Source organism: Equus quagga, chromosome 19 (genome assembly GCF_021613505.1).
Source record: "Equus quagga isolate Etosha38 chromosome 19, UCLA_HA_Equagga_1.0, whole genome shotgun sequence".
Classification (NCBI taxonomy): Eukaryota; Metazoa; Chordata; class Mammalia; order Perissodactyla; family Equidae; genus Equus; species Equus quagga.
This window is the reverse complement of record NC_060285.1, coordinates 40,218,937-40,236,513: the sequence shown is the minus strand read 5'-3', so window position 1 is coordinate 40,236,513 and position 17,577 is coordinate 40,218,937. Positions and strand designations below refer to the sequence as shown.

General features: G+C 35.5%; 1 protein-coding gene across 7 annotated transcripts in view; it reads left to right on the top strand.

Annotated features, from left to right (window-relative positions):
• The window catches only part of NAV3 (neuron navigator 3), a 351,215-nt gene that overhangs the window by 306,460 nt on the left and 27,178 nt on the right, over nucleotides 1–17,577 (top strand). For all 7 annotated transcript variants that reach the window (XR_006886093.1, XM_046645942.1, XM_046645941.1 and 4 more), the window contains 5 exons: nucleotides 1,534–1,645; nucleotides 8,056–8,177; nucleotides 9,866–10,038; nucleotides 11,661–11,814; nucleotides 12,987–13,161. Coding sequence is in view for 6 of the 7 variants with exons in the window: in XM_046645942.1 (XP_046501898.1) it covers nucleotides 1,534–1,645; nucleotides 8,056–8,177; nucleotides 9,866–10,038; nucleotides 11,661–11,814; nucleotides 12,987–13,161 (736 nt within the window). In the remaining variant the exon portion in view is untranslated. The remainder of the gene's footprint in view (nucleotides 1–1,533; nucleotides 1,646–8,055; nucleotides 8,178–9,865; nucleotides 10,039–11,660; nucleotides 11,815–12,986; nucleotides 13,162–17,577) is intronic.

The following is a 17,577-nucleotide window of genomic DNA, read 5'->3' as shown; positions in this document are numbered from 1 at the left end:
TATAGATGGAACTTAGAGAGACTGAGAAATTGTGGTGTGTTTTGTGTTATGACATTGGAAATTTTCCACAAACACGTTCTTTTTCTTTTGATAAATAAATGCAGATGAAATTACAATCAAGTATTTGAAGATCCATCTATAAATCCAGGAGGTTGCTATTGATGTTTCATTATGAGATTTTTTGATATGAGCTATTAAAAGTCTATAAGAGGTTTTGTTTTTTAAAATATCTCACTATTCTCAGTCAGGAATATGTCAGGTAGCCAATCAAAATAGATTGAGGTAGTGCCAGTTATCTATCCCAAACTTGCATATCCTTTCAACTAGCATTGTCTGTCTTCTTTAACAAGGTATCTAAGTTCAGAATAGTCACTGGACATTCCCGTGTGTGAGGCAGTCTCCTGCAAAGGCAGTTGTCGGTGATCCTGCCTTCTCTACATATTCTGGGAGACGTTGAGTGGGGATAAACTCTACCACGGAGCAAAGAACCCAAGCCTGATTCTTTGGCTTTCTTCCAAAGATGCTAGAGAAAATGATGAATGACAAATACATTACCAATGAATTCTCCCTCTAAGACACTGACAAGGATTCTAATTTTTAGGATTGCTATCAATGCCAAGAAGGAGCTCCTGATGGAAATATTGCCTATGCTGAAAGAGCACTCCACTTCCTTCTCTTTTTATCTTATCTTCCTCATACTGAGTCATGTCTGATAAAATAATTCACTTCAATATCTGTGAAAGAGCAAATTTATACAAGGATTTTCATTGGGATATATCTTAAATTCAATAAGAAAATAGATGTTTTATAAAAATTTGATTTGTAAGCTTTTTGGTAATTTAACTATTATTTAAGGACTGTATATTACATATATTTTTATTCAGTTTTTAAAAATTTCTCTGTTGCTTTGGCTTGATGAAGATGGGTCTCCATACTAAGAGTTTTATTGGGTGAAAAGTATCAGAATCTAAGATGACCTTGATATGCCAGCAGAATTTGATAAGATTACATTGAAAGGAGTGATTTAGGGATGAGTTCCAGGTTTTATATTTGAATATAAAGAACCTATTTTCCAATTGCAAAATAAATGTGACAAAATCTGAAGTCGCTCATTTGACAAAAACTCAGGGTTTCAAGTTGACAGTAAATGCAATATGATGCACTAGTACAATACTGGTATCTAACTATGTAATATAATCATAGGTAGTATTAATAAGTTTGGTACAAAATTAGCAATGTGATATCTTGCTTTATGTGTACTGGTCATTTTTGGGTGCTGCCTTTTGAGAGGAATAAAGACTATTCAGATCACATTTATAAGAGAATAATCAAAAAAATTTTTTTTTAATTCTCCGGTACATTTAGCTAAATAAGAAGTTATTAGATTCAACTTGACAAGGTCAGTCAAGCATCCAAATCTCCCAGGACATTAGCACTACATAAAATCAAACCCGTTTGATAGTGCATTATGAAGAAGGATATTTTACTTTTCTCTCTAGGTATTAAAGCTTCTAAATTGTGTTTGTTTCACAGGAGTCTGAACTTATAGAACTAAGAGAAACCATTGAAATGTTGAAGGCCCAGAACTCTGCTGCCCAGGCAGCCATTCAAGGAGCACTGAATGGTCCAGACCATCCTCCCAAAGGTATATTTAGAAATATTGCCTATTTCATTCAATGTAATAGTCATCTATTTTATTTATTAATTAAAGCAAAGCTGCTTTTACTCAGTGACATTGCCTTTTATAATGAGTAAGTTGGTATTAATGCAGTCAGAATTCCAGAATTTAAGAACAGTAGCTTTCATTATTAAATAATTTTTAAATTGATCTTTCTTAAGAATTTTCTTGTATAGTCATACACACATTTCTCTCCACTTGATTTGGTGAAGGTGAGGATGGGGAGGTTGATTAATGCATTTATATCTGATTTCAAGCAAAACAAACCTAGTAAGGAGTACGAAAATCTAGATCTGTACACAAAAATAAAATAATTAATGTGGTGAAATACCAAGTAGTGAGTGTGGGGAGCAACTCATCCTGGGTGGGGGGTAATAAAAAGGTTAATTTCTTGTAGAGAATTTAAAAACAGTAAGAAAACGGACTAAAATTTGGACTACTTTTTGTTATTACTATGCTTCAACAGTTCTAAACATGACAAAACAATCTCTGCCACCACCCCCACTCCCTTTTTCCCGTGATTTGCCACAGAAGAAATGCTTTGTATTAGTGTCACGTTGTCTTTTCTTTACATAGGTTCTGCTTATTCATGTCCTAACTCTTTTCAAAAGCATTTGGTATACTCAACTCTTTGCTAGCTTAAAAATGTCCTGTCATTTCTCGTCCCACTTCCATATGAATTCTGGAAAAGTTTTATGGAATATTTCAATATCTCAGCAGCCAGTCACACTTCAGACCACTGGAGTGTGGCTTCCTTTCCTACCACTTCACCAGCTCTCCAGAATCAGGAGTGACTTATATGACACTAAATCCAGTACAACATTTCAAATTCTTATTGTATTTTACATAGAAAAAGCATTCTATACTGATGTCCATTCCATCCTACTTGAAACATACATTTCTTCTAATGTTCATGACATCCATATTCTTAGTTTTTTTGCTGCTCCTTTGAAATCTCTTTCAGTGTCTTTTGTAGGTTCACTCAGTTGTATCTATCTGTTAACTGTTGATATTTCTTAGAACCCAGTCCTTATCTCTCTTTCATTATGATTTTGTACATTTTGATTCTCTCCATCCTATCTAAAATCCTGTACAAACTCATCTAGTGCTCTAGCTGTAATCATCATTTATGTGTTGATGACTGTGAATCATATCTCTCCAGGCCAGGCTCATCTCTTGAGTTACAGATCTGTGTATCCAGCTGCCAAAGAGAGAACTACATTTGGTTATCTTTGGGTGTCTGTTTGTCAGCTTAAACTCAACATCTCCAAATTTGAACTTGTCATCTTCCCTCACATACTCGCTTTACCTTCAGTGTTCCTTGCCTCAGTAAATGGCACCAACATCCTTCCACATAGCCAGAAATCTGTTATTTATACATCTTCCTCTCCTCACTCAATAAATCACCAAGTTCTGTGGATTCCACCCCTTAAATTCTCTTGGATCTGTTCTCTTTTCTCTAATCCTACTATCACCATCCCTCCTCTCTCACTTGAACAATGACCGCATACTCCTAAAGCCTTCCAGCTCATTGTCAAACACCACTTTACATCCTCCGCACAGTGAAACCATAGCAATTGTCTGACAACATATATCTACAGGTGTCTTATTGCCTTTAGGATTAAATACAGACTCCTTAACATGATATAATCTTTCTTCACCAGCTTCCTTCATTCAACAAATATTTATTGATTATCAGTTATATGCTAGACATTAATCTAGACCTTATATCTTGCTCTTTTATTGCATTCTATATTTCATATTTCAGCTACCCTGAACTTCTTCCAATTCTTCAAAAGTTCCTTATATATTCTGTTTATTCTACTTATAACTTTCTACCCTACTTGTTCACCATAATGTTTAAGACCTTGCAAGGGTTAGTCTAAATATGCCTCCTTGATCCTCAAACTAGATGAAGTCCCCTTGTGATATGTTTCTGGAAATAACTGTATTTCCACTATCAAAATTTGCATTATACTTTGGTTCCTTCATTTATTTAAGGTCTGCCTTTCCTGATTGATAGTAGAGTGGTTTGTTTTTTTAATCCTAGTGGCTATGATGATGCCCTGCACATAAAAAGGGCGTAATTAAATTTTATAGAAAAGAATAATATAATTTAAAAAACACTTGAATTTAAATTTTAGGAAAACAATTATAATAAAGAGAGATATACTTAAATTGAAGGACAAACTAGTTCTCTAGGGGCTACTTCTGTTGAGAATTTAGCAACTTTCCATGCGGGGGAGTTGACTTATATGCTGCATGGAAAATTACTGCATATTTAAAGCTTATCTTAGAGCTATAATAAAGCAGCTTATGTTCTAAATCTTCAAGTCGTAAATAGGTCCAGAAGGGATTTAAAAAGGCTTAATCTTTTCTTTAACACAGTACAAGTCACTGAAGTAAAACTTTCTGGACAGATTCCTTTTATCTTAGGCAACAGGTGGCTTAAGAGATCTGCTGGACTTGAAAAATAGGAGTTCCTTTGCTCAGAAATGTGGGAGGGGGGCCTACCATGAACAAAATGATAATAGCTAATAGTCAAATTGGTCAATAAAATTAAAAAAATAATATTACAAGATTAAAAACTAACAAAAACAAATAGTTATAAAGGTTGAATGTATATAGGATATTTAGATTGTGTTCCTGTAATATTAAAACACATTAAGTTCAGTGGAAACAGATGAATCCTTATTATAATTGACTGTTGACATTACATGGAGAAAATAAACAGTCATGGACTAATTATATATCTTTCCATGGTTATTAAGATGATTATATAAGCTGTAAATTTGTTTTCTGAAATCGTATTGAAATTTGGTTTTTGTGACCTTTAAAATATTTATGTCAGGTAAATTTTTATCATATAATCTTAAGATATGTATTTGGAGTGACAACACATTTATAGATAGGTCAACTATGGCAAAATCACATACCAATTTATTAAGGTAACTTTCTATTTTCTCTATATTTGTACATAACATTTATTTACAAAGCCTGATAAATAATAGCAGTCTACAATAGAATAAATGTATTTATTCATTCACAAATGTTATTTGAGCACCTGCTATGTACTAGGCACTCTATTAGATCTTGAAATACGAAAATTTTAAAAAAAGCCCTCTCTGCTCAAAAGCTCACAATCCATTGCAATGAAAGGTAATTGATGTATATTATATTTATAACAATTGTGACATTATAAACCATAATTATTATAAGGCTGAAAGGTAAAGGTAATGGAGTATTTTATTTTTATTTTTTAAAATGTACTATTGTTTTTTAAGTTACTACTTCTGTGCATAAACATGCGATAGTTTTTCCTTAAGACGTATCAAGTACAATTTGACAAAACATGCATTAAACTGCTGTCAACAGTAAGTATTTTTTAGGAATGTTAGGCAAACACAGTTGTGTAGAATGAATAATAAGAATAAATTTATTCAGCAGGTATTGATCACCTACCACATGCCATGCTCTGCAAAAGGCCCTGGATATATAAGGGCAAACAAAATAGACATAGTCTTTGTCTCCATCAAACTTTTAGTCTACTGGTAGAGCAGAAAATAAACAATCGTGATTGTTAGTATAGTTGAATATGCATACCAAAATAGTTTTAAGTTCTAAAATGAACAAGAATAGGTGCCATAGAAAGCAAAGGTACCAGGCAACCTAACAGAGTTCGCATAGTCCAGAAAGGCCTTTTCAAGACAGCAGCATTTAAGGGGAGATCCAAGGAGTAATTCTCAAGTCATTCAGAAATTTTGAGAGAGGAGCTTCCAGAGGGTCTAGAGACAGGAAAGAGATTAGCACCTTTATGGAAATGATACAAGAAAGACAATGAGCAAAGATAAAATAACAGAACCAGTTTGGAGAGAAAAGTACTCACCAGATTACTGGGAGACTTTTAGGCCATATTTAAGAGTTGAAGTATTTTCTATTTTTATTAAAATGGGAATCTATTGAAAAGTCTTAAGAAAGGGAGAAATGATGAAGTTTTTCTTTCAAAAAGATTCCTCTAGCTACTGTTTGTAGACTGGTTGGAAGGTGAGTCAGTTGGACAGCTCTTCTTGCTGTAGAGCAGGCAAGTCATGGTGGTAGCTTGACCCCAGGCAGTCATGGGGCAAAGGGTGGGACATGGAAAATGAATGGATGAACAATGTGTAATTGAAATATGTACTTTTAAAATAAGCTTCTCCATTCATTCAGATTGTCAATACTCATTTGGTCAACCATTCTTTACTGAACTCTTTGATGTCCCATGCACTGAATCAAATACTTATAAGCACTGGGAAAGAATTATTAGAGAAAAGTAAAATGCATTGCCTTCATTCCACGATATCATTGAAATTATGCCTTTGCTAATGTTTATTGGAAATGCAGTCATAGTTGAATATAACTAATACCTCCAAGGACTAATTTTGACCTATGATTACAAGAATTTACCTATCTTTTTAAAATTGGGGATTAATCAAAGTCAAATAGAATTTGTTAATTCTAGATATGATAAAAGCTCTAGGATAGTTTAACAAAACATCTGCTCTATTTGTGAAAGTCAGTATTAGGAAAAAACTAGCAAATACTACATCTTGTTCCGAAAAGCTTATAGCCAACTGCCACAGAAATGTAAAACAAAAATAAATACCTGCACATATTCTTCTATTGTTTATTCATATAACTTCCATATTAATTGATTAAGGGATACTGTGTCCTCTATTGTTGTATCAAAAGAGCACGCATAAATACCTTGATTTAGGTTTTGGCATGGTAATGCTTTTAGCATGCAAAAACAGTAAATGTTCTCATCATTATTTTTAAAAATACTTTTAAGAGACCAAACTCTAGGGATTCTGAAAAATAGCTCTACTTTTCCCTCCCATAAAATTTGTCAGCATGGTTATTAGGTTAATGGAAAAATAGAAATAATTATTGTTATGTACATATGTATATGAGTGTAAAGACGGAGATATGTATATGTATAATACAAACCCACATGTACACCCATTTATTTTGTTTTGAAAGTAGCCAGTTAAAGTGTCATTGCTATGAGTCATTTTACTGTTAAATAGATCAATCAACTGGAAAGTTTGATTTTATGCTATTATTTTTATGGAAACCTTTTGAAAGCTATATGGTAATTTCTGACATAAGTTCCACTGAGATTTTTTGCTTAGCTAATCTGAGTTAATGCCAATTAAATATAGTAATAGAAATGGCCTATAGGTAGATTTGACATTAAAAGTAATTTTATAAATTCTCAGTGTCTCCACTAACACTTAATATCAGTTCACTGTAAGTAGCTAAAATGTCAGTTTCAATTTTTATTAACTATAAATAAATAATTTGCTTGTATGAACTAAGTGAATATCTTCAAAAAGTGATTAAATATCAAATGCTAGCCTCTTCAAAAAATCTTGTGTAACTAGAGAAGTACCACATGCTTTTTAGAGGTACAGAGAGTACACATTACACGGCGTGTAGCACAATGACTTTAGAATCAGTCCAGGTCTCAGGTGGGCTCAACTGTTCTTCAGCTCTGTGACTCTGGGAAAATTACATTTAGTAATTACTCTCATGTCAGTGGTTGGTGTTAATGATGAAATTGGATAGTCCCAGGGTAGAGTAAGCACTTAATAAGAGGTAGCTTTGTTGTTACCCATTTTATTACTGGTATTGTTATTACTATTCTAAGCCATGAACAGAGAGTAGGAGTATGATGGAAGAATTGCACTGCATTAAATATATTTTCTGTTTAATTCACAAATGCACTGTACCCAGATTCTCTCTTGAGGATCTTCCCCTCACTGGCTCTTTGACCTTGGTCTAGTTACTTAACTTCTTTGCACTTCAATTTCCTCATCTATGAATGAGATGAAGTGCTTAGATGACTTCCAAGGTTTGTTTTGGCTCTGATGTGGTATGATTCTGTGAAATGGAAAGTTAATACAGTTGGCTTCAGTAACTTTATTCAAAACACAAATATTAAAAAGACAATTAACTCTTATTCTATTATGAGTTTCCATTTACTCCATGGAACTAATCATTTGGAATAAATCATTTTGGAAGCACTGTTTGATCCAGGTATTCAGTAGAAATCACTAGCATGGCATTTCATTTTTGGACAAAACTCAGAACTTATTAAACCACCAGTGCTACAGACTTATATGAGATTCCCATTGAATCTTAATGCAGATAACCCAGTTAATTAAAGCAAATATGGTTGTACTTTATTAAGCTTGTAAAACGAAAACTGCATTGAAATTATCTCTACAAAGCTGTGTTGACTTTTATTAGAGGACTTCCTCTCAGAAAGCCTGAGTCTTACTTGTTCAGACTGAAAGTCTTTATGAGCAAATATGATACTCTCTGTCTGTTGCTAGATCTTCGCATCAGAAGACAGCATTCATCTGAAAGCGTTTCTAGTATCAACAGTGCCACAAGCCATTCCAGCATTGGGAGTGGTAATGATGCTGACTCCAAGAAGAAGAAAAAGAAAAACTGGGTAAGCCATCATCATTCATCTAATTCAGAAGCTTATTACTGAACAATGAGTCAGGCTTTTTCCTTTTGGGCTTTAGAGATCCACAGCAGTTTATAAAGAGTCTCATTCAAGGGGCTGACTCCTCAAATGCTGTGCTCATCGCCAAGATTAGAGTGGCACGGTGCTGAAAGGGAAACATTTTTAGAGTTGGGACTAACTAAACTTGAGTTTGACTCTCAGCTCTGCTACTTACTATGTGGCTCTTGAGCAGGTTACTTTACCTTCTAAAGGACCTAAATTTTCTCATCTGTAAAAATAAGATAATTATTACTGACTTTATAGAGTTATTGTAAAGAAAAATAGGATAACATCTGTAAATAAATGGCTTAGAGCACAGGTTTATTGTGGAGATGAAGAAGAAGAAGAAAAAGATGACGATGATAATGGTGGTGGTGGTGGTGGTGGTGATGATGATGGTGATAGAGGAAGAAGGGAAGAAAGGCAGTTGGTAAAAGGAACAGAAGAGAGCTTGAATGCCCCCCCACCCCTCGCATCAACAGGGCTTATGGTGTGAATAAAGTTTCACCTCATAAGAGATCGACTACGTTAGTATCTGCTTTATTTATTTCTTACCAAGGGAAAATAGCAGAAATATGGAAATGCACTTTAACAGAACTATGCCTTAAGTTGCTAGAGATACAGTTTATGATAATTTAAGTAATTGCTAAAAACTGAGGGGAAGGTGCTATCACCACAAAATGCTTAAAAACAATGACGTAAAAGATTTCTTTTAATACCATGAAACAAAGGTTTATATTAAATAAGTACCATGCTTGATGAAATCCAAAACATGACTCTCAGAGGTCTTTACTGGAGTGCCTTCTATAAATAACGAAAGAAATATCTTTGTTGTTTTAAAAAAATGTTTATGCAGGTAATATTTTAAAATACTGACCAGCCTTCATTCCCTTGATTTGTAATTCCACACTCTTTCATGTTTCTGCAAGGTGAACTCTAGAGGAAGTGAGGTGAATATAAACCGTGGGCAATTTGGCATGCGTCTCTAAAAAACACCCTACCTTGGCATGAATGCTGTTCATTTTGGCAGTAGGCTTTTATACCTTTTAAAAACGGATTACCTTGTATGTCTTTTCTTTGTGTCTTTTCATTTTAATCTCAAATTTTAAGAGAGGAAGTAAAACCATTTTCTGAATAGAGCTGTAGGGGATACCAATTCTGGTTCTGAATAGTCCTGGAATTAAAAATTTGAATAGAAAATCAGAATTAATGAAGTGCTAAGTGAATTTGATTTCATTCTGCTTTTTAAGTTTATACTGTCAGTGGGACATGACTTGATTGTAGCGCTAAAGTGGCCATTTAAAACAAATTGCCTTGAAGAGAGAAGCATTGGGAATGGAGATCCCTTCAAGGTACTTAGTTTTAAATGAGTGCTCTGACAGCCGTGCCCTTGACCCTGCACTATTTAAAAGCCTTCCATGTTTGTGCTGCGCTGGATTAATACAAGAATAAAACAAAAACACAAAACACGGTATCATTATTTTTAGAGATACTGTGCTGCGACTGTTAATACTCTGCTTATACATACTGACCCCAGGCAGTGGCTAGGATGGCACCTGCAAACTAACGCCCCAAAGCCGAGCTCTCCAAGTGCAAATAGACAAGAAAGGTAATTTCTGTCCTTCTTCCAGCTGAGGAGCTCATTCAAACAAGCCTTTGGGAAGAAAAAGTCCACCAAACCTCCTTCCTCACATTCAGACATCGAGGAGCTGACTGACTCGTCTCTTCCAGCGTCCCCCAAGTTGCCCCATAACGCTGGTGACTGTGGATCCGCGTCCATGAAACCCTCGCAGTCTGCCTCAGCGTAAGTCACTCCCTCTGCAGAGTGCTGAAGAAGTTTTTATTTTTAAAGATGACTTCAGGCCAAGCCTGTCTTTGTGTTCTCAATGTCATCGGGTTGTACTTGCACAACTGCAGCGCCGTCTCTGTGCCAGTTATTTGCGGATCTTCCTGAGAACGGCAGACAGCATCTGTTTCTCTTTTGTTTTTGTTTTTCATAAATTAGAATTTGAGTGTTTCTTGATCTCGTTCTCCACTTTTCTAAATCATTATTCTCACTTCTTTTCACGTGCATTTGTCCATGTCTCTGTCTAACTGTGCATTAAATGCAGGTCACCCTTTGTCTGGCCACCAAAGAAACGGCAAAATGGCCCTGTGATCTACAAGCACAGATCCCGGTAAAATGGAGTGTGACGCATGCCAACTGCCCGATCCGGCTTCTAACCTGAGCAGTGTTTGCTTTTGCTTTTTCTAAAATCACTCGCATGCATTTCAACAATAAAAACCTTCTCTTTCTGTTTACGGAGTAAAATTTGCTTTCCTAAAATCAAACTGCAATCCATTTTTCTTTAATTCTATTAGATAATCTAGCATAACATTTTTATAATAGTCCATTATTTGATGCTACAAGAAAGAATAAAACATTTAGAATGTAGGAGCATGTGTTCTGATGAGATGATTCTCTTTGTTTTATGTACCATTTAGATCAGGTTTCCTATATGCGCATGACAATGACTAGCATAGAACTATTGTATACAACAGGACCACTAACAGGAACATTCAAGATGCTTGTACATCTTGTTATCTAATTTCATGACTCATATAGGAAGAACATAGCACTATCATTTTGTGACCAGCAACATAATCCTCACTTGTAAATAGAAAATATTTTAGTTAATAAGAGACAAAGTCTTTTGACATATTTCCTACAAAGCTGTCCACAGAACAACAATAAAACCATAAGGATGTAATGCATATGAGCTTCAAGCAGCCCCCAACTGGCCTGCTTGTCTGAGTTGAAACCTGTGATTTAGGCTTATTAGCTGTGATCTCTTAAATCAGCCGAGCCTACCAGGCCGATTATATAACACTCATCCATTATTTAAATGTCCAAAACTAATCTCTCTGATTTATTTTCTACAATATTTATATTGGATTTTCATGGTGACTTGAAGACAGTGTTTTGGCAAGCAAGGTTATTCTTTGTACAATTTTACAAAAGAAGAAATCAGCATCTTAAGGCCATCATTTTGCTTTAAAAATATTTCACATGTTGTAAATAGAGATTTAAGTCCCATGAAAAAATGGCAGAATGAGATGTAGTAATACTCTGACCCTTCAGCCCCATAAATATCAGCAACCACGAAATTTTGAGGATCACTTTGTATTCTGTAAAAATAGATTGTTTTAAACTTCAGAAAATGGGAAGAAAGGATTAAATGAAAAAGACAGTGACTATTTTCAGTTTGGAACCTGTGAATGTATTACTGTCTGTAAAACTCTTTCTCCATTTCTCTAGGTTCTGCCAGCAGCAAATAACTTCTGTACCTGCTGGATAATATTGCCGTTCAGCCTTTCAAAGAAGCGTTGCTTTTCTAATCCCCTGGCTTCCCTGACCGCTGATTGTGTGTTTGTTTCCTTCTTCAGGATCTGTGAGTGCACAGAGGCTGAGGCAGAGATAATTCTGCAGCTGAAGAGCGAGCTCAGAGAAAAGGAATTGAAATTAACGGATATTCGGCTGGAGGCCCTCAGCTCTGCTCATCATCTTGACCAGATCCGGGAAGCCATGAACCGGATGCAGGTCCGCACTGCAGTACCTTCAAGGAACAAACAGGAGAGATTAGAAATGCCATTTATTTTCTTCTCTTGGTCATTATAAAAACAAATCTCACTTTTAAACCTGCCATGGAAATGGACTGTGTTTATTCAATCTTTGCAACTCATTTCTTTATGCCAAATGGAGAATTTTGTCAAATCCAGGGTTGGAAGGAGGGCAGACTAGCCAGTTCCACTCAAGGGCCATTCAGAGCACTTGTACCAGTGATTGGATGCCCTTGAGAGCTAAGTTTTTAGAACCACAACAATCCCTGCTTCTTCACTTTTCCACGATTTACCTTTTTGTTGACTTTTTTTCTGTTCTTTTGAAATCCGACTCAAATACCTTTACCTGTTTTCTACTGAACAACAAAAGTAATGAGAAAACTACAGAAAAGTCACACAAGCTTTCCACATAGGAAAGTAAAAGTGATGTAGAATGCCATCTGTAAAAGTAAAGCTTTTGTATTTTGGGGAAGCATCTGAAGGCTAAATTCAGCCCCAGTCTGTGCTCAGACTAAGTTTTCATTTTATTATTGTAAACCGGTAATCACTTGGAACCACAGATGACTGAAATAAGAAAAGCTTGTTGCTGAGCAGATTCATCTGCCACCGTATGTATTCATCAAAAGGCTCTTGTTGTTATGAGCTTAATGCCCCATTTTGAAGGAACAAAAACTTTCAGATGTTACCTGGGACTCTGAAGTAATTTGAAACCACCTTATTTATATTGTTTTTGTTTGGCTCTATTTCACACTCTCCATGGATTCAGAGTATTGCAAATGACATTATTGGCCTATGAGGTTTTAACAATACTTTTAAAATGAGAAATGTTATGAACTCTTCAATCATATTATTCTTAATTCAAATGAGACCAAGTCCTGGAAAACTCAAATATATGATATATTAAAAAAATAATTATAAGAAATTCTAATAGTTAGTGTGTCTATATTTGTGAATACATGAGTGTATGTTTGTGAGAGATGGCAAAAAGGTTAACTTTCCTTTTTTGGAAGGAAATTCTGTTTACATAATTTGCATTTAACATATCACCACATGCTTTATTTAGTAAGCAAAATAATGAACTCTGATAGAAGAGTTGGTACCATTTTCTCAAACTAGCTCAAATTTTTTTCATGTTGTTCGTCTTCACAACAGAATGAAATTGAAATCCTGAAGGCTGAAAATGACCGGTTGAAGGCGGAAACTGGCAACACGGCCAAGCCTGCTCGGCCCCCGTCAGAGTCCTCAAGCAGCACGTCCTCCTCGTCTTCACGGCAGTCCTTAGGGCTTTCTCTAAACAACTTGAACATCACGGAGTCTGTTACCTCAGGTGATTCTGTGCACACACCTGCCGAGTCAAAGCATGCCTGTGACTTAATGAGGGGGGCCTGGAATTGGGAGAAACTCACCCTCCCCTCTCACGCATACCCTCTTAAAAATGTTAACACTCTAGTTCTCAGAAGTAGTCCTACTTTCCTCTTAAAAATTTATCCTACTTAGTTATAATTCTAAAGGAATATTCTCTGTGAAAGACTTAAGAGATGTGATTTTCATATCATTTTTAAAAAAATTACTTGTTCTTGAAATGTTCTTCCTCCATGATTACAAATAGAATGAAGAAATAATATTCTCAGTGATGATTATTAGTATTCCTGAATATAATACTAATAACCCCATGTGGTTTTATAGTATTGTAAGTGTATAGAGCTTATTTAGAATGTATCAGGACCTATTCCAGATTTGACTGGATGATCTTGCCCAGGGAGAACATACTGCTATCCATCACCCAATCTGCAGCTCTATTAAATTTTCAACAAACAAACAAAAAGAACACACTATTGTTGTATTCAGTGGTCCTAGTGATGGAACAAGGGTACAGTTTTGATTCAGTTGCAAATGGAATCACATGACATAATGTTGTCTTAATATGTGATGAACTAGTCAATTATAAAGTATAACTCCTCCTATGGCATTGAATCATTTTATGTATAGAATTTAGTTTGGGAAAGATTTACGTGAGGATCTGTGGTAATTTCAAAGCACAGCCACCAGATGACGCTTGGAAACCAATAATATACATATTGCTGGGTAACTTTAGATTCCATTATAGATGTGACAAACTTCACTCCTTGCCTTAAATTACACTGCAAATAGAAGAATTCGAAGACAAAAATGAAGAAGAAAAATGGCACGGCATGTCAATATTGATGACATCTTCAATGAATCACATCTCTTGCTTCTAAAAAGTCAGAGTTCTTAAAATTCTACCATTATGTCTACCCTTCATAATGTAAAATCAATGACCCAAATATACTTGCCTTCTTCTTATAAATGGCAAGTGGGAACTCCCTGAAATCGAGGGAAACAATGTTTATAAAATTTGGTCAGGATTAGGGGAGGGAAATAAATTCTGAGAGTAAACACCAAGTAAAGCTAATATTAGTAGCCAAGAAAGAAGAGAGATTTCAGAATTAAATGAATTTACAGATTATTAGGTAAAATAAAGTTATGGAAATGTGGTTATAACTTGAAAGTGTAAATTTTGTGCAAGGTGTTAGCATCCACACTCTTCAAAAGATGCTAAAAAAGAAGAAACAAATAGTTTGAATGTATAGAATCTGAGAAGCCCGGGCAATATGCTGTCTGTTGAGGTCAGTGGTGAAGCCGACAGCAAGGTGAAGTAGGAACCACACCTGCTGGCTGGCAATGCGCGTCTGTGTCCATGGACTTAACTCCTAAACAAAGGCAGGGGCTGGGGCCCTACAGATGGCTTACTCACACGATTCCGTGCCTGTTCCTTGATTTTGTCTTATCCTATGAAGTATAAATATGATAAGGTTTGAAGGAGGCAAGGTTAGTACTGAAGGTAGTTTAGAAAGAACTGCCATATAAAATAAAACTAAAATTCACGTCTAGGAAAAATTAGAACTCATAAAGATAAACGTAAAATCAAAGAAATCAAATTTACAATTTCTTTGTTCATCAGACTGAACACAATAACGGCCATGATTGAGAATTTGGGGCAATTTAGGGGAGGAGAGCAATTTTTAAGATTTTTTTTAAATGTGCTTTTTAATTACCTAGTTCATCATTTATTTTTAGTCTTATATCATTTTATTTCCTTAATTATTTTTCAATAATGATACCTGTATCGGAACTAACAACAACAAAAAAATCACAGGACGAGTTTACTGTTTTCTTTGTCTTCACTCTTTTTTAGTAGGTTCCAAATTGGAGTTCAAAAGTACCTTTATGCTTGGGCTTTTTAACAGAAAAACTTTCTATGGTTCATGATTAATTAAAAAAAGGAAAGAAGTAAACAGAAGAGAGGATAATTGATGAATGTCCAGTTCCTGAAAGATAACTGTATGTTCCATACATCCAGTAAAAACAGAATTCTGAAAAGCCTTCAGACTTTTGTTAGAATTTCACTTGATTGTAACCAGAATGGCAGATCTCTTTATTCTTCCTTCAAAATGTTATCAGAGGACCATAACTTATTTTCCATAAAAACCACAGAGGACCCTCACCTCAAACTTGCTCTTTTTCTTTTTTTCTTGGAATTGTTTCTTCAGGTAATCATCATATCAATGTACTGTGAACAGGGGGAGATTCAGTGGCCATGATGTGCTTCTTCCCCTGTCAAAAAATGGAGTTCAAATAAACACACAGAGAAATGGAATATTGGTTAGAACAGCTAAACGTACTGAACACTGAGGAGAAAGTGCTGTAAAAGCATTCTCTCTTATATCCTCAATATCTCTATGAAGCAGGTGCTGTTTGACCCCCATATTACACATGAGGAAACCAAGACTTGGGGAAGTGACTATAATAATTTCTTCAAGATCCTGTAACTAGTAAATGACAGAGCTAATATTTGAACCCAGGTCTGGATGAATCCAGGGCCTGACCTGTTAACTACTGTATTCATTTTGCTTTAAGTAGCCACATATGTGAGAGCCAAAGACAGTCATTAACTCATTTATTGATAAATATTCACCCCACTGCTGTACAGAGAAAATTCATATTTTATGCATAGTTTAAGAATAAGCATGGCATGAAATGCATAACATGTTCTAAGGCAAACTTGACCAGATAAGTGGATCAGAAATCAGATTAAACGCCTTGTTGTGGACTACCAGGTCATACATGCTCTAGCCCTTACCCACTTCGACATGCTTCATACCACTTTCCACTCTTCTCTTGGTCTCCACACTCCTGCCACCCTGAATATTTATCTGTTCCTTGGACAGGCCTAGCTCTTTCATCAAGGCTTTTGCATTTATTCTTGTTGACTGGATCTTTTTTCCTAGGTCTTCATGCACATAGCACTTCTTAGCCTCCTGGTCTTATCTCCAAACACCATCTCCTCAAGGAAGCCTTCCAGGAGGACCTCTGTCTAGAGGAGGCTCCCTTCAGTTACTGTATTTCACTGCCCACTGCCCTGTGCCATTTATTTCTTGCACTTAAGACATTCTGGGGGCCAGCCCGATGGTACAACTGTTAAGTGCGCATGCTACTTGGGCGGCCCGGGGTTCGCCGGTTCAGATCCCTGGTGTAGACATGGCACTGCTTGGCAAGCCATGCTGTGGTAGGTGTCCCACATATAAAATAGAGGAAGATGGGCATGGATGTTAGCTCAGGGCCAGTCTTCCTCAGCAAAAAGAGGAGGATTGGCAGTAGTTAGCTCTGGGCTAATGTTCCTCAAAAAAAAAAGATATTCTGTAATTACCTTGTTGAGAATGTATACCCCAAAAGAGCACGGAATTCATTTTCCTTGCACTTTGGTATTCATTCCCAATGCCCAGCACAGTTCCTGATATCTTTTATGCTTAATAAATATTTTTGGAATATTTATGAACATTTATGAATAGTTGAGTACTAAAGAGGTAATTTGGTCACGAACTACAAGAAATTTAGATGTGAACAACCAGCAGTAAGCTACTGTAAACTCCTGAGAAAAAGAGGAAGAGAATTAAAATTAAAATGACACTTAAGGAAGAGTTTAAATTTTCAGTGGGATAGGCAAAAACGTGAGAGATTATGAGGGTGTTAATCTGGGAAACTAATTAAATTCCAGTAAGGGAGATTGTTTTTGACGATTTAAAAATTTCTAGTGAAAATCTTCATATTCCTCAAACTCTAAATGTTGTTTTGATTGTTATGTCTTAGGACGCTTTTGTAATCCTTCCTTTGTGAAATTGCGTATTCTTAATTAAGATAATAGAAACATTCCATTTTCAGAAGCCATTTGATTAAATTGTTTTTCTCTGATGGTAGTCACAGCTCTTGTCTCTATATATTTACAGGCAGAGCAGTTGAGTGCTCTTGTCACCAGGCACACCTGCTCTTCAGCATGTAACTGAGTTTCCTTTGTCCTCAGAACACCATGTTCGTATTAAACATGGCTCAATAATAACATCGTTGTCAAAGGAAAACTTATATTTGTGATAGTTTGCCTTAATACTTCTCCAAATTGGACATGAATCTCATATAATATATTCTGAAAATTAATCTATAATTGCATTTAAAGGCTTGTGCTTTAAAGGTCAGCCACCTTTATCCTATCTCTGTAACTCTTAGCTGATGACTGGAAATACTACTTTGGTTTTGAGACCATAAGCATAAAGGGTACAAAAGAGTGATAATTAATATACTTCAGTAGGGAAGTATAAATGCCATAGTTGAAATTCACTAACAGTACCTAATAATTACTTATATATAAAGTAAGAAGTAATATAGCTGG